This window comes from Cutaneotrichosporon oleaginosum, assembly GCF_008065305.1.
Source record: "Cutaneotrichosporon oleaginosum strain ATCC 20508 chromosome Unknown ATCC20508_contig05, whole genome shotgun sequence".
In the NCBI taxonomy this organism is placed as follows: domain Eukaryota; kingdom Fungi; phylum Basidiomycota; class Tremellomycetes; order Trichosporonales; family Trichosporonaceae; genus Cutaneotrichosporon; species Cutaneotrichosporon oleaginosum.
This window is the reverse complement of record NW_027072174.1, coordinates 1873603-1898907: the sequence shown is the minus strand read 5'-3', so window position 1 is coordinate 1898907 and position 25305 is coordinate 1873603. Positions and strand designations below refer to the sequence as shown.

Here is a 25305-nt window from a genome sequence, read left to right as displayed (position 1 = left end):
AATACCATACCCTTCATTCACTCTACAGACGCTCAATTACGGCGCGGGTCACCTCTTCCGTGCCCGCCTGCCCGCCGAGGTCAGCCGTCTTGATGCCGTCCGCGCACGCCGCCTCCGTCGCACGCATGAGCATGCCGGCGGCGCGCTCCTCGCCGAGCCAGCGGAGCATCTCGGCCGCGCTCCAAAACGTGCCGACGGGATTCGCCACGCCCTTGCCGGTAATGTCGAACGCGCTTCCGTGGATCGGCTCAAACATGCTCGGCATGGTGCGGGTGGGGTCGAGGTTGGCCGTGGGCGCGATGCCGATGCTGCCCGCGAGCGCGGCCGCGAGGTCGGACAAGATGTCGGCGTGCAGATTCGTAGCGAGGATCGTGTCCAACGAGCGCGGGTGCAGCGTCATGCGCACCGTCATAGCGTCGACGAGCATATGGTCCATCGTGACGTCCGGGAACTCGGCCGCCACACCCTCAATCACCTCGTCCCACAACACCATGCCATTCCGCATCGCATTGCTCTTCGTGACGTACGTCAGCATCTTACGGGGCCGCGCGCGCGCCGTCTCGAACGCGAAGCGCGCGATCCGCTCGATGCCGGCACGCGTGAAAATTGAGACCTCTGGCATTAGCCCCGCATGCGCACTGACGCACCGGTGCCCATCTCGTGCGGGAGGCCGCGGTGCGAGCGCCCGCCGTGCCCCGCGTACTCGCCCTCGGCGTTCTCGCGGATGATGACCCAGTCCAGGTCGCCGGGCGCGCAGTCGCGCAGCGGGCTCTGCGTGCCCGCCAGAATGCGCGTGGGGCGCACGTTCGCGTACATGTGCGGCTGGCAGATGGCGAGTCGCAGGCCCCAGAGGGAGATGTGGTCGGGGACATCGGGCGCGCCGACGGCGCCGAAGCTGGTGTCAGATATATGCTGGCCAAGTTCTCGCTCCGCGCCGGTGATTGCCTTCGCTCGTTGAACTCACAAGATCGCGTCGTGCTGCTTCAGAATCTCGATGTAATCCTTCGGGACGTAGGAGCCCGTGCGCTTGTACCGGTCCGAGCTCCAGTCGAGCTCGGTGAAGTCGAGGGAAAATCCGGCCTTCTTTGCAACAGCCTTGAGGACGGCGACACCCGCCGAGATGACTTCGGGGCCGATGCCGTCGCCGCCGATCTGGGCGATCTTGTAGGACTCTGGGTGTCAGTGAGGTGGACGCCGAGGGGGCAAGGGTAAGACATCCAATGATTTCGGTAGCATGGAGGGAGGTATCGGCTCGGCGAAGATGGGTCGGAGTTACTCACTGGGAGAGTTGTCGAGAGCAACTGGCGCCATTGTATTGTTGTGGGTGTTGTTGTGTGTGTTGACTTGCGTGTTGTTGGTGAGGAGAGGAGGCGTCGAGTTCGTCATGTTATATCCTTGAGCTCAGCGCTCGCTTAGCAGCCTCAAAGATATTGAGCTTGCGGAAAGAACGAAGCATGCAGCGGGCATCATCGTTGCGTGGCTTCAGAAGAGCGTTGACGGGGAGGGAGTAACCTCGCTCCGCACGGCCAGACCGGGACGGAGCAAAGTGACTCCGTTCCGAACATCCCTAAGTCCACCACTTTTGCCCACTTCTCCTCTCCGCCACCTACCACTCCGCTATCGCCACTGCACTCACACGCCGCTCGCAAGTCAGAAGATGCCAAGACAAGTAAACGCGGAGCGGAGCAACTCCGGATGAGGCCTCTTTGGAGCACTACGCTACACTCGTGAACATGGGCGTTCGTCAACCCATATAGTGCGCCGCGGAGCGCTACCAAGACCCCACGGCTCCCCGCTCTTCACAATGTCCATCGATCTCAAGCGCACAGCCTCTCACGACGAGAAGCTTCAAGTCGACCTCCGCACTGAGGTGGAGCAGTGGGTCGACGGCCTCACCGACGACGAGTTTGCCGTCGAGCAGCGCAAGCTCCTGCGCAAGGTATGCCTTCCTTCACCCAAGCTCACAGCTCACGGCAGATCGACACGCGCCTCCTGCCCACTCTCTTCGTTCTCCTCATTCTCAACTACCTCGACCGTAACGCGCTCGCCGCGGCGCGCGTCCAAGGCCTCGAGGCCGACCTCGGACTGCAGGGCAACCAGTTCAATATTGCCATCTCCATCCTCTTCGTCGGCTATATTCTTGGCCAGGTACGCCGTTCCTCATGCTCCGCTCACGCCAGATTCCCTCCAACCTTATCCTCAGCCGCGTCCGACCCTCGATCTACCTCTCCCTCTTCGTCGCGCTCTGGGGCATCGTGTCGACGTGCACGGCCGCTGCACAGAACTTCACCCACCTCGTCGTCATCCGCTTCTTCCTCGGCGTCACCGAGTCGCCCTACTTCCCGGGCGCCCTCTTCCTTCTCTCGTCGTGGTACACGAAGCGCGAGCTCGCATTCCGCACATCGGTGCTGTACACTGCGTCGCTGCTGTCGGGCGCGTTCGGTGGGCTCATCGCGGCCGGCGTTCAGAGTGGAATGGACGGCGTGCGCGGTCTCGCGTCTTGGCGCTGGCTCTTCATCCTTGAGGGCGGAATCACCATCTTCGTAGCTGTCATCTCAGCCTTCGTTTTGCCAGACTACCCCGGGACGACCCGCTGGCTCAGCGACAAAGAGAAGGCGCTGGCCGTCGCGCGCCTGCAGCGCGACACGGGCGTCGTCGATGCTGAGACTATGAGCCTCTTCCAGTCCTTCCTCGCCGCCGCGACAGACTACAAGCTCTGGATACTCGCCCTCGTCATCATCACCAAGACCACGGCTGGCGCCGTCACGCAGTTCATTCCGACCGTCGTAAACACGTTCGGCATGGACAAGGTCCTCACGTAAGCACCCACTTTAGTTGTTCTCACATCAGCCTCGTCCTCACGGCCCCGCCGTACCTCTTCGCAGCCGCTCTGTCCCTCTGGATCAGCTGGAGCTCCGACCGCCGCCCGGAGCGCTGCTTCCACCTCCTTACCCCGCTTCTCTTCGGCATGGTCGGCTTCGTCGTGGCTGCCACGACGCGCGGCACCGCGCCACGGTACGTCTCTCTCTTCCTCATGGTAGGAGGCATGTTCGGGAGCTACAACGTCGCGCTCGCGTGGATCTCGAGCACTTTCGCACGCCCCCGCGCCAAGCGTGCCGCCGCGTACGCGACGATCAACAGTCTCGGCAACATCGCCCAGATCTGGTCGCCGTACCTCTACGACAAGAAATATGGACCCAAGTATACACTCGCGTTCAGCGTGAACGCGTGCATGGCGGCTGCGAGCGTGGCGTTCTGCCTGCTCTTGCGGTTCTGCCTCGCGCGCGAAAACAGGAAGATGGAGGCGCTGGAGGAAGACCCCGAGGCGGAGAAGCGCATCCGGTATATTCTCTAAGGAGAGTGCCGAGTACATGTGGGGAACGAGGAGATCAGAAGAATGCATGAGTAGGCTAAACTGTCGAGCCTTCGAGCTGTCGAGGCGACGCGAGGAGAGCAGTCACGCGCGTGTCTCGGGGGGGGGCATGTGATCGTCAAGCTCTGTGGAGCCATATGGTGGAGACCAGGGCGCGTCTAATGAGATCCACGCGGTATGGGGCTGCGTTCAGTTCAGTGGCGCGGGTGGTCATGCCAGACGGCAAGGATCAAGGAGCAAGTACCGGGCCGTGTGCAAGCGGCCTCACCTATAGCTGACATGCGGATGCTGTCGACAACGCGCAAGTTGGTTCCACCGACCGGAGCCACGTTTCCGACCTACTTGCCACCCAACTGCGGCCTCCGTCACCGCTCCGCCCGAAGACCCGAACGCCCGAAGGAACGGTCAAGATGGAGCGCCAGGCCTGCGCTGTACAACCCCGGGTCGGAGGGATGCGCGGCCGGACCACGCACGCCGAGGAATGCTGCGCGGCGTGAGAATGCCAGCCTGTATTCTCGCGCGTCGTCTTGGCTATGTATATGACAGCGCTGCGCTGTTCCGCACCAGCAACATCACCCACACAATCAGAAAGAAACTCACCTCACCAACCTCATCAACCCCATCTCCACTCACCCACCCACACCGCCATGGAGATAACACCCATCCGCCCACCAGCCCAGCGCATGCCGCCATACTGCCCACTACGCCCCCGATCTACCACCGACAGTCTCGCGCCCAAGCGCGCGGGGCCCGATCCAGGCGAGACACTCGACCCCGACCCAGTGGGCCTCGTCAAGCGCGGCTGGCTCGCCGTCAAGCGCATGCGGAGGCGAGTAGTGCCGTAGATCTGGCGGCCGATGTATGGGGTGCGAGCAGGAGAGCGCCGGGCGGGGATCCTCGGCACGGAGAGTCGGATTCCCCGGATTCCCGCTGCCGGCGGGATTGAGGAGATCTCGAGAGAGAGGGTGTCGTGATAGCGGGCTCGTGCGGAGGGCAAACGAGGGATAGACTGGAAGCTGGAGGGATGTTGGGATGGAGGGCGAGCGAAGAGGGCGGGAGGGCGGGAGTGTTATCTAGAAGGCGGGCGTCACGGTTCTCGTTAGGAGACTGCAGTCACTCGGGCACGAGACGCTCTGCCGGTACAGTGCTCTTAGCATGCTCAGCAGTTGTTCGAGAAGAGGTACGGCACCAACTAGTAGCTAAAATATCGCAGCCAGCAGCGAGCAGCCAGCAGACCATTGATAATGCCGCCGCCAAAAGACGCTTTCGCACTGCCTCTATATCTCGCAGCCTCGCAGCCGTCAGCCCTCGCTCGCTCCATGTCTTATCGCCACTGGTGCCTGAATAAACGCCACCACCATTCTTATCGTGTTGCGCTCACAAACATTCGAGTCATGCTGTGTTCGCAGCAGTCGACGACGAGTCGCTTACTAGAGTAGATCTGCATGCTCCGTGGATTGCGCCGGATCTGTAGCAGCGGCGGTAACCAGCCCTCCGAGTCGAGAGCGTTATATCAAGAGGCTGGACGTCACGATCCTGTCCATCCGTCTCGCTCGCCACTGAGGTCGTCGCCTCTTGAACTCCCCTTTCACCCTCCCCCTCGTCTCATCCCCACTAGCCATGTCTACCACGTCGTCTGGTACGTCGACGCCGTCGAGCGCTTCAACCTCGTCTACCGACCTCCCTTCGCTCTCTGCCGCGTCGCTCAACACCCTCGGCCTCGAGCTCGGTGTAGCTCCCAAGGTCAGGGCCGCTCTCGTCCCCGCCGCGTTCACAGGCGCCGCGCCCTCGCCCACCCCCCCGCCCGCTGCGCCCGCGCCCAGCGCGTCCCCGACGCCCACCCTCGTCGCCCCCGGCTACATCACCCCCGAGCGCATATCGAGCCCGCGCGGCAGCACCGGCGCGCTGTGGGGCAACGTTGCCTGGGAGCGCGCATTCAGCTCGCCGCGTGCATAAGGCATCGTATGAGCATAGTAAGTCAGTCGCATGCTCGTATCGGATCGACCTCGATTGCACAACGTCATGCGGCCGTGTTTAGACATGGAATGTGTTGGAATGTGGCTAGGCAGGAAGAGAAGCCCGGCGGCATCCCAGGCACTGGCGAGGTCACATGCTGATGCCAGCACGCTAGACGACCCGAGGACAATGAACAATCGAGGTGGGCCAGTGGGGGACGGCGGAGAGGCGGACAGTCGAGAATCGAGCAAGCGAGAAAGGCGGGGGAGCTGCGTCATTTCCTGTTGTATGCACCTAATTTAGCTGTCAGCTGTTCTCACGTCCCGTGGCTGGTATCGCTGCGCAGGCGCATGCCATAGGTTCTCGTCAGCGAGGCCGTTAGTGATCGTGACTCGTGACCTCGCAAGTGGGGCAAGAGCCGGGTTCCAGACCTTGTCAGTGGCGGCTCGAGATACATATACCATGCACTCGCAGCGTGCCCCTCCTCTTCTCAACACCACCATGCCGATCCACGAAACGACCGCCGACCAAATGACCACGCCCGTCGCACAGCCGCGCCGCGGCTCGCTCGCCGCGATGAAGGAGAAGCTGCTGGGCAGCGAGTCGCCGCGCGCCGACAAGCCCGCGGCGCCGACGACCGCGCCGGCGCCCTCGAGCCCCACGGGCCGCCGCTCAAGCTTCGCCGTCATGCACGACAAGCTCACGTTCTACAACGAAGCGCACAAAGGCCCGCCCCCGAAGGTGAATGTGCGCGAGGCGACCGCCGACGAGCTCCTCAACGCCCAGCAGCACGGGCGCCGCAGCAGCTTTGCGCGCATGCAGGAGATGATAGGCGGCCGGAAGTGAGTGGGGATCTAGTAGGATAGGGCATAGATCTGAGATGCAACCGATGCCGATCTATTACCCTGTCTCGCTGCTCATCTGTCATGCTGTCAGCTGACCGCAGCGACGAGCGGCGCAAGAGCCAGGAGCGGCGGTCGGGCGAGCACCGCCGCTTGAGTGGTGGGGCGCGCGCGAACCCCGCCCACCCCGACCCGGGGATGGTGCACCACGAGCAGCCACGACACGAGCATCTGCGCACGCACAAGGATAACGAGGGGCTCGGCGAGCACAGCCAGCAGGGGAACACCTCGGACATCGTCAACCCCGACGGCACACCCAAGCGGCGCGACTCCAACTCGGGCGTGACCGAGGGCACGTTTGTGGGCCAGCTCGGCCGCCGCCTAAGTGCGTCGCTCGACCGCGCCATGCATCCGCCCAAGTGAGCCAAGCCAAGCCCCCAGACATGTCAGTGGTGGCCATATACCGGTGCCGGTTGGGCAGTCTGACGGCAGGGATACGAAGCACCACGGCCCACACCCGGGCGCTATGCGTGAGGCGTACGATGCCGCGTAGGAGATATGGGACGAAGGAAGAACCGAAATGGGAATGGCGGGATTAATGCAGGCTATACGCATGACTGATGCAAGCTGAGCTACTTATACAGGCGTCATGTGAAGAAGAGATGTGCAGGACGGAAGATGCAGTGATCAAGAGCCCAATGTCGTGTCGTTACCTTGTCGTCGTGCGATGTCCGTGTCCGTGTCGGTGGAGCGGGGTGGATAGCTTACTGCCTCATTACCCGTCTCTTGGCTTCGCCTGAAAGAACGATGTAATCTTGGCCTGGCCGTCGGCGGGTGCGGCGGGCTTGTCTTGCTTCGGCTTGCTGGCCTCTCTGTCGCCCGAGCCGGGCACAACTCTCCGTGAGGGTCCTTCACCTCCGCCAGTAGTCTGAGAAGGAGTGTCAGGTTTTGAAGGGCTGCTGCTCCGTCGGCGTCCGTTGGTGGGCGGAGGAGGCGCGGTGCCAGTAAACTCCTTCAGGAAATGGCGCATGACATCCTGCCCCTTCGACCGGTCGTAGATCGCGAACACGGCCGCGTCGAAGCGCCCATGGAATGCGCCTCCGGGCATGAGGAGGTCGTGGAACACGCGCGCGACCTCAGCGGGCTCATTTCGGAACACGCCACATCCCCATGCGCCGAGCACGAGCGTGCGCGCGCCATGGTGCGCACAGAGGGCGAGGATGCGGGCGGCGCGCTCGCGCAGAATCTGCGACACTTGGGGCAGGAGGTGCGGGTGGTTCTTCGCGAGGGCGCCGGCGTTTGGCGCAGCAGCGGTGATAAAGTCTACTGTGTATGGCGCGGGGAGGAGGGCGCCGGCCGCGTCGCGGAACACGGGCACGGCGGGCGAGTAGACCATGCGGTGCGAGTAGCGGCCGTCGCTCTTCTGGTGTGGAGCGTAGAAGTCGGGGGCTTGTAGCAGCGTCGTGTAGAGCGCGGAGGAGCGGCACACGTCCTCCTCCTGGGCTGTCGCGCCGTTTATGTACCCGCCGCCCGGGTTGCGTGCGCTGGCGAAGTTGAGGACGGCGATGCGCGGCGCGCCGAGCGCGTGTAGCCGCGCGGCGGCGGCGGAGGAGGACTCGGCTGTCACGCTCAGCGTCGTGGGGAGGCTGGGGGAGGGCGCGGAAGTGGCCGCGGACAGCAGGCGATCGGTGGCGGAGACGTCATATGAGGTCACGGCGTGCTTGGCGGCGGCGACGAGGCTGGTGAGGTCGACGGCGCGCCCGGTGGTCGGGGAGGGGTACCAGCCCTGCTTGATGAACGCCTCGTTCTGGGAGGAGAATGCTTTGTTAGCTGTTCTTGACATGATGGGAGGAGGTGATGGGAGGGAGAGAGTGGAAGAAAGATGGATAGTCGAGTATTTCAGTTGGAGGCGAGATGGATCGAGTGATCGAGTGGATGAAGCGTGACGCGTCTCATTCCGCGCCGGATCCGAACGTGACCGGTATCGCCTTGTGAGCATCGCCTCTTCTTGTCTCTCTGCACCTCGAGAGTACAGTATGTTGAATTGCTGTCGAGTCGGAAACGACTCGGACGGCTCAGTTCAGCGTAGAGGCTGCTCTCTTAATGTCGTTATACTCATCATGCATGCTGTTGTGTCAAACTACATCCGGCTAAAGCCGGCTATGCCCCTCCTCCCCACTCTTCGGGTCAACAATCTCCCTCTCCTTGTTGAACGTCACCGTGAGCGTCTCGCGCTGCGGTCTCACGTCCCCAAACACCTCGTACGTCGGCATATACCGGTCGACGAACTTGCGCACCTGCTCGTCGCTCATCCCCCGGCCCCCGTTCTTCTCCTTCATCCGATGTTCCTGCTCCGTGCGCCACTCGTACACAAACGCAAAGTCGAGCGGGGTGACGCACACATGCGCATCAAAGAAGCCGCCTATGCGCACCTCAACCTCAGCGAGGTTCTTGTTCAGCGTCTGGATAGCCTCGAAGTCGTGAGTGCTCGCCGTCGCGCCGCGCGACCAGCGCTTACGCGCCTCCGCTTCTGGAAGCGGGCCGTAGCCTAGCGACCAGCCTTCAAGCACAAACACGTCGAGCTTGTCTTTCAGGGGAACAAGTGGGCCCCGGTCTCCTTCGCCGCCGTGCAGAGACTTGTCGAATGTAGGGAGGAAGAGCGGGTTGCACCGCGATGGGGGACGTGCGCGTAGGGAGCGGAGGACGTCGGCAAGGAGCGGGAGGTCGTGCGTACCCGGCGGACCTCGGCCCTGCAGCATTGCATTGTTGGGGTGGGCGGCGGCAACGGCTTTGAGGCCTGCGTGGGTGAGGTAGAAGTCTGGTGTCAGTGTAGGTTATGTGGGCAGCAGGGCTGGATAACAGCAACAGACAGATTCTGGGCGATCATGGGTGGGACCGGACATGGCCCACGCATGGAGTCAACCATGAAAAGGCAACAACCTCTCTTTTGGCCATCTCCCATTCGTGAGGTAGTTCAAGAACACAGTCGATGGTTCACGCCAAACCCTATCCCCCACCCGCCTGACTCACCATCCATCGATGCGACGGCGCACTTGATACCCTGGTCACCCAAGACGTTAACAAGCTCGGCCGCGAGCGTGCTCTTGCCTGCTGTCAGCTCTCGCGCGCTTGTATCCCTCCCCCCTTCCGCGCTTCCCACAAGCCGGTCGACCCACCACATCCTTGTGGCCCTTGCATGGACACCAGCAGCGGCCTATCCTCCTTGAGCGCCTTGCGCTGCGCGGTGATGAAGGCGGCAATGCGCTCAGCCTTGTACCTGATATGCTGGGCGACCGTCATTCTGCGGGATATTGGGCTCATGGCGGCAGCGATGTGAGCGATGTGAGGTTTAAGAGGGCGGAGGGGTGCAGACGGTGAGGAGGAGTAGGATGAGGAAGTGGGCTGAGTGCGGGGAGGTGGAGGGCGGAGCGGAGGCGTATGGCAAGGCGGAATCAAGTCACTCCGCTTCGGACCACCCTACCTCCGGCTGAAAGCCTCTTCCTCCCTTTGCACCGTCATCCATCCTCCGCACACTCCCACTCCGCACCCTCATGGACACCCAGTCATTCGAACGAGGCCGCTTCTACGTCTCTCCGGTGAGCTCCTGAGGCAATTGCACGTAGCTCATGTGCCCATTCTAACCGCAGAACGGCTACCCCCGCTTCGCTGGCTCCGCTTCTGGCGTCTACCTTGCTGATACTGTGCGAGCACAGGCGGACGCAGGCGCGCCCGCCATCGAGACAGCCTTCACATCCCGCGCAGCCGATGAACCCGACGAGACCGACATCTACCAGCACTTTAGCCTGCGCGCGTCCGATCTCCTCGCCACCGGATTGCGAGCGGCCCTCGAGAACTACTTCGAGGCATGGCACCCGCTCTTCCCCTTCCTCGACGGCGCATATATTCTCTCGGCGTTCGAGAGCGGCGTATTGTCTGCTATGGAAGGCTCTGAAAGTCCCGTCTTTTCCCGCTCCCATGCCGAGAGCTTGGCTTTGACTGCTGTCTTCAAGAGCATCGTCGCGATCGGCGACACAGATGGGGCTGTGACACGCGCTGGTTTTCCTCGCCTTAGCTCGACAAGTCAGGCCACAATGCTCGCACACCTTGTGCTTGGTGCATGTCAGGGCGGCAGCATCAGCGACCTCCTCGCAATACAGGCTCTCGTCGCACTTATGCTGTTCATGTACCTAACCCGTCGCCTTCGCCCAGCCATGCACCTCAGCGGGACCGTCACTAGTGAGCTCCTCTCTTACTTGTCATGGCCCCACTCCAAATCTACTGCCTTCTAACACGCAGAGCTCGCCTTCGAGGCCGGTCTTCACCGCTGCCCTGACCGCTATCCCGGAACCTTCGCGTCTGCGACCGAGCGCGAGATGCGCAAACGCGTATTCTGGTCCCTGTACACCCTCGATCGACTGCTCACGGCCGAGTTCGGAGTGCCTATTATGTTACACGACACGGACGTCGACACATGCGTTCCAGGAGGAAGCGAGCGGCATCCACTCTGTCCACCGAGCCCTGAGGATCACCCAGCACGAGACGACAAGGACTCCCCAGACGACAGGCGGAAACGGCGACGAGTCACCGCATCGCCTCATGGTCCGGGAAGATCAACCTCGCCGCAAATCGAAGCCGCTAATACACCATCTGGACTGAGTCATCAACCACCAGAGCCGCAGAGGCAACGTCTTCTCCCAGCGTTCTCACTGGTTGGTATCTCAAGGCTCATGGGCCAAGCCATGGAAGCGTTCAACAAGAGTCTGCGCTACCGCTCGATACAAGGTACGTCTGCCTCCCCCTATTCGCTTGGTTCTGTTTCCAGCTGACCTTAGCTCAAGAGACGCTCCAACTCCGCACGGAGCTTGAGCGCTGGTGGAACGACATCGGTTTCGACGATGACGGAGAGGCCACTCCCGATGCTGACGACGCCCGCTCGCCGTACAAAACCCTCTTCATCTGCCTGTACAGGCAGCAGGTTATTGCGCTGTCGCGCCCAGCTCTCTCCCTTGCCCCGACGGCTCTCCAACACACCTACGCGCTAGAGACGTGTGTTGCGAGCGCGCGTGTGATTCTGCGCACGCTCTCCCGCGAGTTCGATGGGCCGCGACGTAAAGCCGCCGATTGCTGTGGACTAGCAGGCAGGACGGAGAGCCTCATGTGGCCCGGCTACGTCGACATGGTATTCTTTGCCGCGCTCATCCTTGTGTACGCCGCCAAGCGCGAGGAGCGGGATTCGGTTACGTGAGCTCTCCTCTCCACCGTAGTACTGACGGCAGGATACAGCGGCTCAAGAGTGACCTGCGTCGGGCGGTAAGGGTTATCGAGATTCTGGGGAAGCATTGGAACATCTCATCATTCGTCATGGCCGTGCGTGCCTTCCTTGATCCTCCCGTGAGTGTCGCGCGGGTTGTGCATTCGGACGCCTTCGAATGCTACAGGCAAGCCCTGTTCTCGAGGCGGATGAACTAGAACTTCGCTGATGGCAGAAAGACGCGTCGGCCACCGGCGGTGAGGAGCTTCTCGACACGTTTCTCTTCGACTTTGATTCGTTTGAGCTCAACTGGGCCGTGCACCAAAGCTTGCCCCCGAGTCCGAAGTAGGGTGGTGCCCTCCTCCTTTGCGACGCCTTCTCGCCTCAGGATGTTAGCGACTCGTCCGTCAAGCGACAAGCCCTCGACGCGGCGCCGCCTAATGATGCGCTCCGTGAAATGATACCATCAAGCCGCCCCAATGCCTCGTCCCCACCCGTGCCTCATGGCGTGGGGCTACAGAGCGGGTGGTTGTGTGGACCAAGGTGGAGGGTATAAGGAGCGCTGCGCAGTTGTCCTACCTTGTTGAGTATCTACAACCCTGCACTCGTCTTTGGTTCTTCCTCCCTCTTCATTCATCTTCACTCCTCCCCATCCACTTCATTCCTCCCAGTCCTCTCTTTCTCTCCTCCTTTCTCCTGTCAAGCGCATCCTATTGTCACCGCTCCTCTCGCTCGCTCAGTGCTCTGTGGCCCCGTCGTCTTACATCTCTCTTCCATCACAGCCCCCTTCACTGTCCCGTCAGTCAACGAGCCACCGGCGCACGGTAGTCACCAAACCCTCCTAGTCCTCTAGGCCTTTCCTATTCCAATCTCCACGATCGGTTAGTACAGCGCCGTTGCCCCCGCTAATAGCAGAACGCCGTCATGCAGGCCGCCGATGCCCGTGCTGCGGATTCAGACGACCCCGACGCTGTCGCTTCACTCAGCGGTACCGTGTGCGATCGCGTTTCCACTACTACCCCCGACCCCACCGCTCGCCCTGCCGTTGTCTTTCCTTCGCCAAATAGATCCAACCGCTTAGCTTTGACCTCTTCTCAATCGCGCCCCTCTTCGTCGGCTCTTGTTCTGCCCATCGGCGCAAGTCTGTCTCAAGACACTGTGGCTGTCGTCCAGGCCATGGAGGGCCTTCTTTCGCATGAGCTCGACCACACACGGCGAGCTATTGAGCAAGACTCGCCATTCGACTCCTCGTCCACGCTGTTCAACACGGACAACTCCACGATGGCTCCGCGCAAGTTCTCGTTCGACCCGTCCGCCTTCCCTCATCTCTTCGATCGTATCATCTCTGACCTCGAGCTGCAGCATCTCGTTTCCCTCCGCAATGCGTGCCGCTTTCTAAGGAAGTACCTCGAGCCCTTTCTCGTTCGCCACATCGTGCTTGTCTTCGATCCAGCCACAAGAAAGGTCCACCCAAGCTGGCCGTTGGAGAGGTCTCCCTTGGACCCCACGAAGAACACCTGGCGAGCCGCCCCGGTCACCGACGCTGCGAAGATCATCGATTTGTGTGAACGCTTTGTTTCATCCCGAATGCGCCGCGGCACTGCTTACCCGACCGAGCTTGCCACCCTCACTGATGTCGACATGATCCGCGACTTCACCGGGATCGTGACACTCCGCAGGGCATCCCCATGGCCACTAACGAGCCCCTTGCCACCGACGCGCGAATGGGTTGCATGGATACGAGTCCTGTGTTCTAGTCTCTGGGATCCCAACTTCGTTAACGTGTCGGAACATGTCGTCCTCAACTTGGGCTGGGGAGTTGAGTATCATAGGGATGGCGGGCGCCCTTCCCGTCCAGTCAACGTGACTATCGCCTTCCCCGGGCCTTGGTGTTGTGCCAAACACGGACTCCAGTTCGAGAAGCATACTCGTCAGTGTCTGCTATGCTCGACCACCGAGCGGTGCGTGGTCAACCCTCGCCAAGATCCATGCACACCCGGCCCGAGTTCGGCTTATCAGGACCCGTTGCTCGTCAACTTGGCAACACTCATTCGCCGATATATACATCGAAACCCTCTCATCAACGGAGAGCCCGCCTTAATCACCTTGGTCAACTTTGACAAGTTTGCTGAGACCATCATCCCTCATGTTTCAGCCAGGAACACGAAGGAGTGTTTCATCGGGATGGTCCGCTTTGATTTCTCAAGGTTCGCCGACTCTTTTCGACCTTCTCGCGAGAGTATCTCGCGCCACCTCTTATTCCGAAGGCTCGACAAGTACAGGTCGATAATCGGCCCCGAGAAATTCCGCCTTCGACACGAGGTTCCGAGTTACTGCCCAATAGAGGTCGCCGGAGGATACTGGAGGACTTACTAGCAGTTGTAGACAAGCGGGATTGGTAAGGAGTACGGGGGAGTGGAGTGCAGCCTCTACAGACTTGTGTGACAATGTGACACCCGCAAGGTACATACAGTAACTCAGCCGTCCCTCCAGGACACACGTCCGTCCAGAGACTGACATTGACTCTTTACTGCTCTTATTGAAAGCAACGCTATTACCCGAGCAGCTAACAAAGCAATTGCCCCAGGCCATCTGCACAATGAATCGATATTATCCATGAGTGTTGTCTCGCCAGTCAGTTCCCTGCCGCCTCTCGACGAACGGACCAGAAGCACGACCCCAATTGTTCCTGTTAGACCCCACAGTTTTGTAGGTGCCGCTGCATGACGAAGATGGCACACGGCTCTGCACACCGCGCCACAGCTCTGCCCCGGGCCGGGGCACCTCATCCCATACTTGAAGACCGCGTGCTACTAAGATTGATATGCTCCTCTTCCACTAACAACTGCCAGCTTCCAGCAGGACCTCTCTACGCTCTGTTGCGGTCTGTTTCGATCAGGCCATACTTCGGATTACTTTAAGCACTCCCACTCCATCTGTGTGTCGCCTCATCAACGGAGTTCATCCTTGCTGCCACGATACTTTGGATAGAACAACCGAGCGCGGATGCTGGGTGGCTGGTCGGAGTTTAAGCGGAACTCCACCAATTCGACCAACCGCTCACTATCTCGGCCAATATTTTGCCATCGCCCCCCTTGACCATAGCTCCTTCGTGCAAGCTTTATCTATCAACCACTTCGTTTCAACTTGAGTGAGCGCCTCCCTTTCCCGTTCCAAGCGAAACAGCATGCGGTGTTGACATCGCCGAGGGTGTTCTGCTCTCACCCCCCATCTGATGCCAAGCATCGGCAAACTCAGCAACGGACCCTGAAATAGGGTCTGTTGTTGACACTGGCCCCACGACGCCGAGAGCGCTTCTGCCAGCCCGTCCACGACGAGTCTCCCTCCTAGAGTGACGCGGTCCCTCTCATCTCCGTCCCGCAGGTCCGTCCCCTCTCTATATCCCAGGGCGAAAATTATTCCTGACGCCGGCGCGCCGTCGCCGAGCCGCGCGCGAGCATATTAACCCACCTCTCACGTCGTCTGACTCCCAACCTCGCCAACACTTTGATGCGTCCGTCGGCCCCCGCCCCCGCCTACCACCCAGTATCGCCTGCCCCCCGCACAGTCGTCCTCGTCCGCAATGCTCGCCACCGTACCCCGCCCCGCTCTGGCGCCTGAGCCGGCGCTCTCAAGCTCCCCCGAAGTGGGACTGAGCGCCGCTGCGCTTGCGGCGCTTTCGCAGTTCATGGTTGAGTCGCAGGCGCTCGAAGAGATGGCGGCGGCGTACGCCGCCGCCGATGAGCTCGCAGCGGCGGAAGCCAAGGGCGACAAGCCCTGGTCGATGGAGGCGTTCCCCGAGCAGTGGGGCATGAGCCAGTTCTGGAACGACGAGGAGACAGCGCGCCGCCTGGCGCGCGAGTGCGTCGCCCAAGCGAACGGCGGCACGATCGTGCTCATCTCGAGCCCCAGCGTCTTCCTCATGCTCAAGGTGAGCCTCTCCTCTATCCGTTGCTGACGGCAGAAAATGGCTGTTCCCAACCCCCTCCTCCTGCTGGAATACGACACGCGCTTCGCCGTCTTCCCCGAGTTCCGTGCGTACGACTACGCGCGCCCCCTCGCCCACCTGCCCGACGTGCAGGCCGCCGTGGTCCTCGTCGACCCGCCATACGTCAACGACGAGTGTTTCTCCAAGACGGCCGAGACGGCGCGCGCGCTCGCGGGCCCCGACACCAAGTTCATCGCGTGCTCGGGCTGGGTGGTGCGCGAGTGTGTTGCGCAGACCCTCGGCGCGCGCATGGCCAACTTCCGCCCAGGACATGCCGGGGGTCTCGCGACGCCTTTCCGTGCATACGTCAACTACGAGAGCAAGAACCCCGCGTTCCAGTACGACCCCGACCCCGAGGACGGGGACAACGACGGCACGGCCTTTGCGGGGGCCGGCGGCGTCGGCGTCGATGCGTGATGCTGCACAGATAGACCAGATAGAGCCTAGATCTAGAGGATGACACCTTGTATCAAAGTTGAGCATTTCCGCACAAAAAAAAAACGGAACATCTATGTTTTTCCTGTTGGCCGTGTTTAGCCTAAGTCTAAAGTGATCGGCGGGCGCTCAGGCACATCAGAATGTGCGCCGCGGCCGTCGCCGAGATAGATTGGCGCTTAGATAGACGCGTGTGGCGGTGTCAGATACATTCCTCTCCTGTCTCCTTCGCGGAGGCCTGCCAGCGGGCCTGATACATGGAACTAGGGGCACGGTAAGTGTATTGACACCTGAATAGCAGGGAGCGGCGGCCTTCACAGACGACGACAGCACGCGAAAAGGCAGTCTTCCCGGGTGATACCGGCCCCTAAATCGCTATGGCGTATTGGGAAAGCCAACGCGCTCAGTAGAAATACATCTGCTCAGAAGAAAGCTCCATTCTGACCGGCTGCAAGCACGAGGTGCCGCAGGACATACCATACCCTCGTCTCCTATCTTGAAATGCCCCCAGGCTGCCAATTGTAGCCGCTCCGCTCAAGCGGGGAACAACGCTCCGAAAATGCCGCCTGCAAACGTCGTCACCGCGGTGTACACCAACACCGCGCCCTGCAATTAGCACCCGTCGCTTCCTCAAGCTGAACGCACAAAGTTCGTACCATACGCCCCCGCCGCTCCCTTGAACGCATCCACCTTGAGGAGCTTGCTGCTAATGGGTCCCGCGGTGACGTTCCCCACGCCACGCAAGCTGGCGAAAATGCTGAACACGAGCCCGGGGAGCGTAGGATCGTCCCGGCAGATGGGAGTGATAATGCGGCTCCAGATGCCTGGCATGCTGAGCGCCGTAAGACCCCAAATGAGGGCGAAGACGACGAGTGGGCCGGACGTTGTCCCGAAACCCCAAGGAAGAAGGACGCCAATCGCACCGCCGAAACACACGATCATGATCATGACCTTGGTCGGGAGGCGGTCAGACACCCAGCCCAAGACAAGGTTGCCGGGGACCGACGCGGCTGGGGTCAGGTAGTTCACCGGGACACACACCGTTCATGATGGCCACGAGGGCGACGCCACCAGGCTTGTCCGCGCCGACCTTGTCCGCAAAGGCTGGGGTGAGCGGTGCCGGTCGTGTAGCTTACTGGGGATCCACAGGGTGGGGTTAAAGTTACCCAGGCTGGAGAGGAAGATAACGAGGAAGCCGCACGCGAACGTCCATGTCGCGAGCAGGCGCCACTCGACCTTGGGGCGGCGTCGGATGACCGCGCCGCCCAGCGGCACGCGGCGTCGGATGAAAATGAGTGAGACGGCATTGAGCGCCGCATAGCCCACGCCGAACGCGATCATCGTCGCCTTGTACCCAAAGCGCTTAAGGAGGCCGTCGAGCACGAAGGGGAAGACAGTGCCGCCGACCCCCGTCCCCGCGAACATGATGCCGGTCGCGAGGCCCCGCTTCTCGTAGAACCACTCGTAGACTAGGGTCGCGCACGGGAGGTAGAGAGCTGCCGTCAGCTGGGCAGATGTGATGCTCACCCGCTGAGAACGGAAAGAGGACACCAATTGTCCCAATAAGCTGCGTGGGGCTGTTGGCAAATGCCGCGCCTATCAGCCCTGCCGTGGAGACGACCAGCCCAAGGATCTGCACGCCCTTGCTCCATTGTGGGAAGCTTGTGAGCAGTCTCCCGTCAGCACCGCCGGCAGCGCACTCACGGCCCGAAGAACCCGACGCCGAGATAGGACAACCCGTTCATGAGCGCACTCGCGACCGTGACCGTGTCGTGTTGCCCCGGAAACAGCTCCTCGGCCCAGTAGTGCTCGAGCACGCCCACAGCGTTCAGGAGGCCCCACACCGTCGTCTCAATCACCGTCCCGGCGATGAGGAAGAGCCAAGCCTCGCGTCCGCTGTCGGCCTGTGCCAGCGGCGTCACCTCGCGGTCCGTTACGGGCGAGGACGGCGGCTCGATCTCGTCCCGTGCGGCCTTGGGTGTCGACCGCCCGCTCTCCTCGACCGGCGTCTGGGGTATCGAGGGGCCCGGCGCTGAGGCGTAGGGCGACTCGCTAAGGGACGGAAGATCGGATAGGCCGAGCCTTTCGAGGGCGATGTCGGCGCTCATTTTCGAGGAAAGATGTGGAGAGTGAGCGTGTCGGCCGCGATAGACGAGCAGCCCGAAAAGATCGCGAGTCGGTCGAGCCGGCCCGCCTGCCGGAAGAGGTGGGCATAAAACGCCTGCAGCCTGCTGACGTCATGGAGTCGACAAATCACTCCACCCCAATCTTTCAATCCAGTCGCGGAAAGCGTTGAAACCGTTGAAACGAGCAAGTCGGGCTCATTATGCATTCGGGTGAAGGACTATATGCCTTCAAGCTCGTTGACGTGTACCTGGTTGCTGAGCTCCCGTGGGGACGAGAGCTGGAGAGTCCGTTCCCGCCACCGATCCGTTGGCCGCCTCCATTGGCAAAATCATGAGATGGACGTCTATGCGCATTCCTGGGACCCACGGCGCTTGCCAATCGCCTACGATCTTCCACCCGCGCCGCTTGTAGAACTGAAGCGGGCCAGTGTTAGTGGAGACGACGTCGAGACACGGCCTCCCGCCGCCAGCTCGCGCCGCCTTCGTCGCGACAGCAAACAGCCCGGAGCCAACGCCTTTCCCAGCCCACGCGGGGTCGGTGAAAAGCACAGCGATAACTCGCACGTCCTTCTCCTCGCAGCCGTGCGCCTCCGCCCAGCGTGTCGTCAGTTCCTCCTCGTCCGCCGGACCGCCGAGGCCGTAGCGCACAGCCACGTGTCCGAGGATCTGGCCGGCGCACTCCGCGACGAAGGCAGCTGCCTCGCCCGGCCGCTGGATGAACTGGGGCACGGGCATGGGCAGGGGCCAGCGGATGGGGTACAGCGAAGACGGCTGCTGCCGTTCCAAGAGGTCACAGAGGGCCGGGAAGTCCTCGGGTCGCCGAGGCCGGATCGTGATCGATGGCGGGGTCGACGCGCCGCTTGGCGGTTCCGACGGGAGGATGATGGCGGACATGTATTGTTGGAGGCGGTGGGAGCGTGGCTAGGACGGGGATCAGGTTAAAGATGAGGTAGATGAGATTTGAGCGAAAACACGTCGTAGCATGTGGTGCAGATCGATGAGTCAGATGTCACAAATCGACTCATCATACTTACGAATCCGCTGAAACAGATCTCGCTTAGCTCGGCTATCGCTCCACATTCACATCTTCTGCTTGACTAGCACAAGACAACTCGCGAGCTTGCGAGAGACTTGAAACTGAGAGGGAGCGCCGGCCTTGCGTATGCTTAAACGAGGTGCTATCAGCGGAAGCTTGTAATGAGCGTCGGAAACAGCGGAGACCATACCTTTCTTTCGCGGTGACTGGTGGTATGCTGCCTGCCTGTCCGGTTGAGAAACTGACCTCTCTCTCTCGTGTTGAAGAGTAGTATCAGTCAGTGCCATCAGCCACGCTGCCACATGCGCTACCTTTTCTGATCCTCGATGTTTAAACGGCCTCATTTGCTTCATTTGCTTCCGAGACTATGAATTGCCACCCAACACGAAAGTGGAGGTCGATCTGATCTCACCGTCGCCCAGTCCCTCACAGACCACAACCAGTCGTCTCCTGCAGTCTCTTGGACACCTGGTGAGCCATCGCAAGGTTTATAGGCCCAAAAGAGGAGGCTGACTGCGGAGACAGGCAGCGGAGCTAACAAGACGTCGACTGAGCACCGTACATGCCATGACTCCGGCGCGCGGTCCGTCGCACAGGCGGCATCGCAAGGCGCGTGTCCTGCCCATCACCGAAGCCAAAGCACCTAAGGCGCCCAGCGAGGCAACGCGCGCTGCATACGAGGCTAGGAGGCGGTTCAAGGAGGGCGCAGGTCCGGGAGAGGTCGCAGCAACTGACGCCGATGGCAGCCCTTCTCAACAAAACGGAATCCGGACCCGGGCCCCCTCCAAGAGCGAGCGCGAGGCTCTTCCGCCCTTCCGCCCAATCCTAATGAAGCACATCCACATTCCGCGCTCGCTTGAAGCTCTCGCCGAGGCGCGCTCTGCCCTTCTCTCCGCTGAGGTTCTCGGCTTCGACACGGAAAGCAGGCCCCTCTTCATCAAGGGCCAGCGGGACCACGGAGGCCCTCACCTCGTGCAGCTAGCAACGGTGACGGACGCATGGCTCCTCATGATTCACCACGTCCCGGGAGCGCTCGCGCTCGCGCGTGACGTCATGACGAATCCGTCCATCCTCAAGGTTGGGTTTGGCCTAGTGAACGATGTCCGAGAGCTGCCTTCCAAACTAGGAGCGCAGTTGGAGAACGTGTGCGACCTCGACAAGCGTTTTGCCAAATTTGGTTTCCACGGGCAGCTTGGTATCCGCGGGGCTGTCGCAGTGGTATACAAGCAGAACTTGCGCAAGGCCAAAAGGCTGACGCTTGCGAACTGGGCGGCTGAAGACTTCACTCCTGCCATGATCCAATACGCTGCCAACGACGCTCATGTCCCCGCCCTGCTGTGGGCTGAGATGGCTCGGTGGACGGAGGGAGAGGTTGATACGCGCAAGTGGTTCGAGGCGGGGTTGTTGCAACTCCGGCGAGACCGTCAAGGGAACAGGACATCCAAGTTCGGTCTGCGCTCCGGGACAGACCAGGCCCGCGAGACCTCTACGCAATCCATATCGTCTGGGCCTGAATCGAAAGGCGGTGCTGTTCAGTCAACTCCGGCACCACCTATGCGAGGTAGTCTTTTGTCCAGGATGACGGACCCTCCTCGATGACCGTGAGTATTGAGTAAGTTGGCTACTTACACAAGCGGCGCAGTGACGATATTTCAGTGACGATATACTGCGGCAGTCTGTCGGCGGGCTCAGTCATGGCGGCTTCGTTCCACTGAGGAGCATCTATTCAAGTCTGCTTACATGTAGCCCGAAGTGTTGACCTCGCCGCGACCATCATCTTTACCAGAGAGAAATGAGGGAGCGGCCCGCTAGAGACATCTGCCGAGCACGGCGCGGGCGTGAGTAATACCGCGAATGACTGTTGTGCGTGTGTGACTGTTTGTCTCTACAGATAGGGGATATTGGATATCATTGCGAGAGAGGATCAAGTTCCACTGTGCACCGCAAGCTTCCTCAGATGCCAACCGTGTGTTCCCCGGTTTCCGGGTGGCGCTTCTTCAGCACAGGCATGCATACCGCTCGGCTCAGATGGATACCGGCAGCGGCAGGCCAAAGCGGCATCGTACCAGATCGTTTTCGGGTATTGTGTACCCAGCTGCTGCGAGATACGTGTAACAACTCGACAAACTCACTCATGAACACGAGGAGTCCGGCAATCAAACGGCCGCCCCACACAATCCATATTGGAACGAAGATCTCGTCACTACCGCCCAGCCAATGCCGCGCTCGGCATGGGCGACGTGGTTTGCCGGTTGCGGAACATGCTGTTGCCATTCCGCTCGGCAAGCTGTCCTATCGCGCGCCGCTATCTCGCCCTTCGCCTAACAATGGCGCGTGTCTCGATCCGAAAGAACACTCGTAGGCTATCTGCCATTCCGTACGTCATGCCCACGCTGTCCTCGGTGCGCTGAGCCACAATTTGGTGCTATTCTCTGCTGCGGTTACAGCCTGCCCCGGGTCAGGGACGGAGAGCGGTCAGGCTGTGGAGGCCGAAGCCATGGAGAGCGCGTGTGAGTTCGAGGCGCTGTGCTGCGCATTGACAACGCCGTCACGCGCCGCACGGACGCCTTGTCGGTGAGGCCACATCGTGCAGAACGCCAGAACTGCATGATGGGAAAAGCACGGATGCCACCCGCCGCTCCTTGTAAGCTGGTAGTGGCGCTCTCGGCAATCGCAAACGGTGTCTTGGCGTCGATGAGCCTTGCACAAAGTCTGAGGACCGGTAATCAAATCCCCGCCAAGTCCAGACCGCGTACTCCTTGTCCCGCGGCGGCAAGCCCCGTCCGACCCTCCCCTCCCCCCACCAGCCTCCACCCCGCCCGCCAAGAGCAGCGACGCATCCTCGCAAGCTAACAGAACGCGGATGCGAATGTGACCCTGACACCGAGCAAAGTGTTGTGCCTGGTTCTCGGTCAACATGCGTCTGGCGGTTATCTCGGCATTTGGCAACTCCGATTTCCACCAACCACGGCTTGCGCTACTCCTCGCTCTTCTTCCATCGCCGCTCACATCGGCCTCGACGGCACCCTCCCCTGACTGACGCCCAGTGCACAATGGCTAAGACATTCAGTCGATACCTACTATGATCACCGCGACAACATGCATCGACCGTGCGCAATTCACCTGACGATACCTTGCAAACTGCGGAAGCGATAGACCTGCGAAGAGTCGCCGTGTCTCAGAAAAAAAGAATGGGATGCGGCAAATAAGACGTCCGCACGGAGAGGTGAGGTAAAGGAAAACTACAAACTCGAGACGCGTAACCGGTCAGATGAAATCTGAAGCGCGAGTGAGGCTTACAGCCCACGGGACGGAATGCTGAGGCGTGCGATGATCACCTGATCACCTGAGCTGGACCCACCTCCTGCGGTTGAGCGTTGGTTGGCCAACGACCTCCGCGGCGCCCAGGCCACCCTCACGCCACAATTGACCGGTCCAATGTGCGGACTTCGGCATTCCGCATGGGTCAGGTGATATGTCGCCCGGATCCGCTCCTCGATCTTAATTCAGGTTCATGGACAAGAGATCTAGGCGGGAGGGCAGAGGCTGAAGTCGCGCTCTCTCAGGTAAGATTCGAATGAAAACGGCACGCCACTTGAACGATGTCAGACGGGATGTGAGAGATGGACGCCTGGAGGCGTGGAGGTCTGGAGGCTGCAGGGAGCGTAGCGAGTGCGTTGGAGGGTCGCGGCGGGAAATGCCGCTGTGGGGTCGAGGGTATCAGGGATGGGGCCCGCGGGCCCCGGGCAGTAATCGATTTGTGACCAGAGTCACATGCAACAGCGGAGGACATGCAGTCTGAGTGCTTGCGACCGGTACTCTACTCCGGATCACCGTACTGACCGTCACGTCGAGAGACATGTGTCGCAGGTTGCATCGCACGCGCGTAATGGGCCGTCGATCCGAACCTTTCCCCCTCTGTCGCCTCCCTTCATAAGCCGGCGCTGAGAGTCGCATCTCACCTCATCCCCCCGCCTCCCGCCATGTCCTCCAACTCTCAGAACTCCAAGGAGGAGGTTCGCCACCTCGAGCACACCAAGGAGAAGTACGCAGGCCAAGATGGCGAGCACATCGAGGCCCGCGCAGACAACGGCGTTATGGACATCGACGCCGGTTACGACCCCGCCATGATCAAGCGCACCGTTCGCAAGATCGACTTCCGCCTCATCCCCATCCTCACGATGATGTACCTCGTGCGTGACCTTTTCCACCCGCAACCGCAGCTAACCCCAGGTCTCGGCGATGGACCGTGCCAACCTCTCCCTTGCGCGTGCTGCCAACAACAACCAGATGGTCAAGGATCTGCAGCTCCAAATCGGTGATCGCTACTCGATCGCCACCCTCGCATTCTTTATTCCATACATCATTCTCGAAGTGCCGGTAAGTCTGGGCAATTTAGCCTGTGTTTCACCCCGCTAACGCCCCCAGTCGCAGGCCGGTCTCCGTGTGTTCGGCGCCAAGATCTGGCTGGGCGGCGCGACCCTTCTTTGGGGAGTGATGATGCTTTGTGAGTTCTCCACAGTTGTGATATGCTGACGTCAGGCATGGGCTTCGTCAAGACCTGGCAGCAGCTCGCCGCCCTTCGCGGTCTTCTCGGTGTCTTCGAGGCCACTCTTTTCCCCGGCGCCGCCTACCTCATCTCGTGCTGGTACCCACGCCGGCTCATGGCAACGCGCATGTCCTACTTCTTCATTGGTGCCATGTTCCTGAACGCCTTCTCCGGCATCTTGGCCTGGGGCATCGGCGACGGGCTCCACCGCAAGTCAGGTCTCCACGGATGGCAGGTGAGTTTTCTAACGGCGACGACGACGACGGATACTAATCTGCTCAGTGGATTTTCATCCTCTACGGCCTCATCACGATCTTTATCGGCATTTGCGCCATCCTCCTCATCGTCGACTTCCCGGACAAGGCAACGTTCCTCACCGACGACGAGCGCGAGATGGTCCTCACCCGCATCCAGCGTGACCGCAACGACGCCGTCTACGACCACCTTACTGTCACCAAGGTTCTCCGCCACCTCACCGACTTCCGCATCTGGCTCTTCGGCCTCTTCTTCTGCTCGGCAGCTCTCTGCATCTACGCCCTCGCCTACTTCCTCCCGCAGATTCTCGCCGGCATGGGCTTCGACAACAAGATGAGCCAGATCCTCACCGCGCCTCCGAGCTTCTACTCGCCCATCCCGTGCATCATCATGGCCAAGATTGCCGACAAGTACAACATGCGCATGCACATGGTCGCGCTCAACGCGATCATCACCGTCGTCGGTGTCGCTATGTTCTCTCAGCTCTCCAAGGATCAGACCGCGGCGCGCTACGTCGGTGTCTTCCTGGCCACCGGCGGCTGCCAGGCCTCGATCCCCCTCATCACCTCGTGGTCGCAGACCTGCATCCGCTCGCAGTCGAAGCGTGCCGTCATGAGCGCGACCGTCGTCGCATGGGGCGGCATCGGCGGTATCCTCGCGTCCGTGTCCTTCCGCCAGGCCGAGATCCCCCACTACACCACCGGCATCTTCCTCACCATCGGCCTTTGCGCGTTCGCTGCCGTCGGCTCGTTCTGCCTCTGGCTCTGGTTCATGGCCCAGAACCGCAAGGCCGACCGTGGCGAGAAGATCCTCGAGGACGACCCGGACTTCCGCTTCCAGTAGTGCTTGGACACTGAGACGTGTGTGGGCGAGGGTAATAGTCCTGGCTGGAGGCTGCCAGCCGGATGAGGGATGTTGTGCACTGGCTGATACGGGGCTGAGGGAGGGGGAGGTTGTACAATCAGTAGCGGTAGAGGGGTGTGACAATCAGCATGCAGAGGTTGAGAAGCACCGTCGATTCGGGTCGTTAAGGTGACCCCTCCCAGCGATCGGGAGGAGGAAGTTGAGAAGTGGGCCCATCAGTGGGCCCATTGCTCCAACGAGCTTCGCGGCGGTCGCACGACTGAACGCCGTGGCACTATCATCACCTGCTGCAGCCCGCGCCTCTACCCATATATATGGCCGCACTTCCCACATTCGTGCGGGCACCCGGACGCAAGTGAGTGGCAAAAATGAGCTGACTCTCATTGAACACCACGATAGCCGCGCCAAGCATGCTGCTCTACCACCTTGCGGCTACGCTCTAACCCCTGACGCCGTCACCCAAAATCTGTGGCGCCTGTATGACCGCAGGGGCTGGCACTGTTGCGTGCATCGTTCTCTCACAGCTGCCATCGTCGAGATAGATCAGTTCACCCGCTACCCATATGATTCTCTGCCAATAGGTCGCCATAGGGCGCGAGATCGAATTGTCCACCGATCGGCGATGAGGGC

At 61.0% G+C, this 25305-nt stretch overlaps 13 protein-coding genes across 13 annotated transcripts; 8 read left to right on the top strand and 5 right to left on the bottom strand.

The window, feature by feature from the left end:
• Positions 1-22: 22 nt before the first annotated feature.
• COLE_06283 (uncharacterized protein) lies at positions 23-1311 on the bottom strand (the record flags this gene model as incomplete). The annotated part of the gene is made up of 4 exons (XM_018425366.1): positions 23-615; positions 648-895; positions 965-1172; positions 1281-1311. The coding sequence occupies 4 exons, from the start codon at positions 1309-1311 to the stop codon at positions 23-25; spliced, it is 1080 nt and encodes a 359-aa protein (XP_018278924.1).
• Positions 1312-1804: 493 nt separating this feature from the next.
• On the top strand, positions 1805-3355 carry COLE_06282 (uncharacterized protein; the record flags this gene model as incomplete). Its single annotated transcript, XM_018425770.2, has 4 exons — positions 1805-1939; positions 1978-2148; positions 2181-2818; positions 2851-3355. 4 exons carry the CDS (start codon positions 1805-1807, stop codon positions 3353-3355), a joined length of 1449 nt encoding a protein of 482 aa, XP_018278923.1.
• A 1463-nt stretch (positions 3356-4818) lies between these two features.
• On the top strand, positions 4819-5490 carry COLE_06281 (uncharacterized protein; the record flags this gene model as incomplete). Its single annotated transcript, XM_018427466.2, has 1 exon — positions 4819-5490. One exon carries the CDS (start codon positions 4819-4821, stop codon positions 5488-5490), a length of 672 nt encoding a protein of 223 aa, XP_018278922.1.
• Positions 5491-5830: 340 nt separating this feature from the next.
• COLE_06280 (uncharacterized protein) lies at positions 5831-6724 on the top strand (the record flags this gene model as incomplete). The annotated part of the gene is made up of 3 exons (XM_018425365.1): positions 5831-6171; positions 6276-6590; positions 6664-6724. 3 exons carry the CDS (start codon positions 5831-5833, stop codon positions 6722-6724), a joined length of 717 nt encoding a protein of 238 aa, XP_018278921.1.
• Positions 6725-6946: 222 nt separating this feature from the next.
• COLE_06279 (uncharacterized protein) lies at positions 6947-8014 on the bottom strand (the record flags this gene model as incomplete). Its single annotated transcript, XM_018423142.2, has 1 exon — positions 6947-8014. The coding sequence occupies one exon, from the start codon at positions 8012-8014 to the stop codon at positions 6947-6949; it is 1068 nt and encodes a 355-aa protein (XP_018278920.1).
• Positions 8015-8321: 307 nt separating this feature from the next.
• COLE_06278 (uncharacterized protein) lies at positions 8322-9471 on the bottom strand (the record flags this gene model as incomplete). The annotated part of the gene is made up of 3 exons (XM_018423141.2): positions 8322-8989; positions 9202-9279; positions 9348-9471. The coding sequence occupies 3 exons, from the start codon at positions 9469-9471 to the stop codon at positions 8322-8324; spliced, it is 870 nt and encodes a 289-aa protein (XP_018278919.1).
• A 251-nt stretch (positions 9472-9722) lies between these two features.
• COLE_06277 (uncharacterized protein) lies at positions 9723-11771 on the top strand (the record flags this gene model as incomplete). The annotated part of the gene is made up of 6 exons (XM_018427464.2): positions 9723-9767; positions 9819-10407; positions 10468-10953; positions 11004-11412; positions 11448-11562; positions 11658-11771. The coding sequence occupies 6 exons, from the start codon at positions 9723-9725 to the stop codon at positions 11769-11771; spliced, it is 1758 nt and encodes a 585-aa protein (XP_018278918.1).
• Positions 11772-12346: 575 nt separating this feature from the next.
• Positions 12347-13798, top strand: COLE_06276 (uncharacterized protein; the record flags this gene model as incomplete). The annotated part of the gene is made up of 1 exon (XM_018427465.2): positions 12347-13798. The coding sequence occupies one exon, from the start codon at positions 12347-12349 to the stop codon at positions 13796-13798; it is 1452 nt and encodes a 483-aa protein (XP_018278917.1).
• Positions 13799-15005: 1207 nt separating this feature from the next.
• Positions 15006-15827, top strand: COLE_06275 (uncharacterized protein; the record flags this gene model as incomplete). The annotated part of the gene is made up of 2 exons (XM_018426004.2): positions 15006-15353; positions 15387-15827. The coding sequence occupies 2 exons, from the start codon at positions 15006-15008 to the stop codon at positions 15825-15827; spliced, it is 789 nt and encodes a 262-aa protein (XP_018278916.1).
• Positions 15828-16379: 552 nt separating this feature from the next.
• On the bottom strand, positions 16380-17953 carry COLE_06274 (uncharacterized protein; the record flags this gene model as incomplete). The annotated part of the gene is made up of 6 exons (XM_018427463.2): positions 16380-16451; positions 16491-16855; positions 16887-16949; positions 16982-17341; positions 17373-17518; positions 17550-17953. 6 exons carry the CDS (start codon positions 17951-17953, stop codon positions 16380-16382), a joined length of 1410 nt encoding a protein of 469 aa, XP_018278915.1.
• Positions 17954-18199: 246 nt separating this feature from the next.
• On the bottom strand, positions 18200-18865 carry COLE_06273 (uncharacterized protein; the record flags this gene model as incomplete). The annotated part of the gene is made up of 1 exon (XM_018423140.2): positions 18200-18865. The coding sequence occupies one exon, from the start codon at positions 18863-18865 to the stop codon at positions 18200-18202; it is 666 nt and encodes a 221-aa protein (XP_018278914.1).
• Positions 18866-19574: 709 nt separating this feature from the next.
• COLE_06272 (uncharacterized protein) lies at positions 19575-20606 on the top strand (the record flags this gene model as incomplete). The annotated part of the gene is made up of 1 exon (XM_018427462.2): positions 19575-20606. One exon carries the CDS (start codon positions 19575-19577, stop codon positions 20604-20606), a length of 1032 nt encoding a protein of 343 aa, XP_018278913.1.
• A 2498-nt stretch (positions 20607-23104) lies between these two features.
• On the top strand, positions 23105-24654 carry COLE_06271 (uncharacterized protein; the record flags this gene model as incomplete). Its single annotated transcript, XM_018421363.2, has 5 exons — positions 23105-23200; positions 23241-23387; positions 23436-23514; positions 23550-23791; positions 23839-24654. The coding sequence occupies 5 exons, from the start codon at positions 23105-23107 to the stop codon at positions 24652-24654; spliced, it is 1380 nt and encodes a 459-aa protein (XP_018278912.2).
• Positions 24655-25305: the final 651 nt, after the last annotated feature.